Below are 1,868 nucleotides of genomic sequence, written 5' to 3' on the forward strand. Positions count from 1 at the left end.
GGAATCTTCAGTTCAATTTTGTCATACACCATATGATAGTCTTTTATTTCAGGCCATGTGCTCCCTTGCCTTTTTTGCTTGTATGCGGGTCGGTGAGATCACTTTAACGACCACAAAGGAGAGAGGCTCTCTTATTCAACTTCACCAACTTACGCAGCTGGTGGACGCAAGTCAGGGGGTCATTTCTCTAAAGTTCACCTTTCTTGACTTCAAACATAATTACAATCAGAGACCTTTTTCAGTTGTTATTAATCGCCACCAAAATTTTTGTCCTGTACAAATCATATTGGATTATTTGTCTCTCAGGGGGGACAGGCCAGGGCCTCTTTTTTGCTGTGCGGATGGTTCCCCTGTCTCAAGAACTATATTTATTGACAAGCTTTCCATGGCCATTAAGTATTGCGGTCTTGACCCTTCACGTTACAAAGGTCATAGCTTTCGGATAGGTGCTGCTTCTTATGCTGCTGATGCTGGAATGTCTGATGCACAGATTAGGGCTTTAGCGCGTTGGAAGTCCAATGCTTTCCAGAAATATATAAGAATCCCTTCATTATCTTCATAGTTGATTAGTTTAGGCTGGTGGTGGCATCCGGCGGGGGAGGTTGCTGCTCCCGCTCCTGCCATACTCTGGACTGATTTTATTTTACTGACTTGCAAGGGCAGCATTTTGAATCGGTTCCGAGTTAGGTAGTAGTGGTATCTTAGGTTTTTATTTTGTAGATATTTTAGATGGGAGCTGACTTGCAAGGGCAGCAGTCTCCCGTTTAATTTCTCACGTATTTTTCAATACTTACTGGGGCTGGCTTGCAAGGGCAGCAGTCTCATAATTTTTCTAGTTTTTTCCTGCATCCAATTAATTGTAACAGGGTGGAGCAGGGTGTCAATTTGTACATACAAGGTCTGACTAGCAGGGGCAGTATTCTCCTGTTCTAATCTATTATTTCATCTCTGTCCCGGGGTTGTAATATGGCCGAGCAGCATGTCGGTTTATCTTTACTCATTAACGTGTCGAAGGACTGACTTGCAAGGGCAGCAGTTCCATAAATATTTGGTTTTTCTCAGTTGTCTTAACCTATCTTAAGTATTTTTGTTACCTATTCATGGGGAAGAGGAGTTTGCTTGCAAGGGCAGCAGTTCCTTTTCCTCTCCTCCTTTTTCAGGGCTGCATTTCCTTTGGGTGGGGCGAGCATCATTATTTCGGAGAATCGTGATGCTTTTGGCGTTTTTGAGTGCCCTCACCTTTACTGGGCCAGAAAAATATTTCATTTTGTTCCTTGAAAATTTATCATGATCTCAAAACAATAATTTTATTAAAGCGGCTATGGGCCTTTGTTCATAGCCATTTAATTCCAATATTGATGTGTTCTGATATTGTGTTTGGGCCCAGCAAACAAGCTTCAGGATATGCAGCACTGATTTAAGGTAGATGGGAGGAAGGGATAAAACATAAATGAAATATTTGCTTGCGAATAGGATTTTTATGTTTTTCCCGGACAATCTAATGTTAAATGATCTTGTTGCGTTACGGGGTGCGTGACAACATCCGGGCATGTGCCGAGAGGTCATGGGGGTAAATCATAGGATGCCCCCTCTAGGGGCATGCGGTACTACTACACAGTCAATTGCTGTCGCGTCATTCAATTCTTTGACTCGCTGGGGAAAGAGTGTTTTTCCCCTCCCAACCCTTCCCTGTTTTGTCCTCTCAGCAGTGCTCTGGGTTGTTGTTTTGCAGTTTCGTTTTTGAGTGCCCTCACCTTTACTGGGCCAGAAAAATATTTCATTTTGTTCCTTGAAAATTTATCATGATCTCAAAACAATAATTTTATTAAAGCGGCTATGGGCCTTTGTTCATAGCCATTTAATTCCAA

At 42.3% G+C, this 1,868-nt stretch overlaps 1 protein-coding gene across 1 annotated transcript in view; it reads left to right on the forward strand.

Annotated features, from left to right (window-relative positions):
* The window catches only part of LOC146465993 (uncharacterized), a 6,304-nt gene extending 4,436 nt beyond the window's left edge, over nt 1-1,868 (forward strand). Inside the window, exon 2 of the mRNA XM_085128067.1 lies at nt 1-1,868. This exon is cut by the window's left edge and continues 442 nt beyond it. Coding sequence (XP_084984193.1) covers nt 1-562 — 562 coding nt within the window. The 3' untranslated portion in view covers nt 563-1,868.

This window comes from Pavona decussata, unplaced genomic scaffold, assembly GCF_977016875.1.
Source record: "Pavona decussata unplaced genomic scaffold, jaPavDecu1.1 SCAFFOLD_155, whole genome shotgun sequence".
NCBI classification, from domain to species: domain Eukaryota; kingdom Metazoa; phylum Cnidaria; class Anthozoa; order Scleractinia; family Agariciidae; genus Pavona; species Pavona decussata.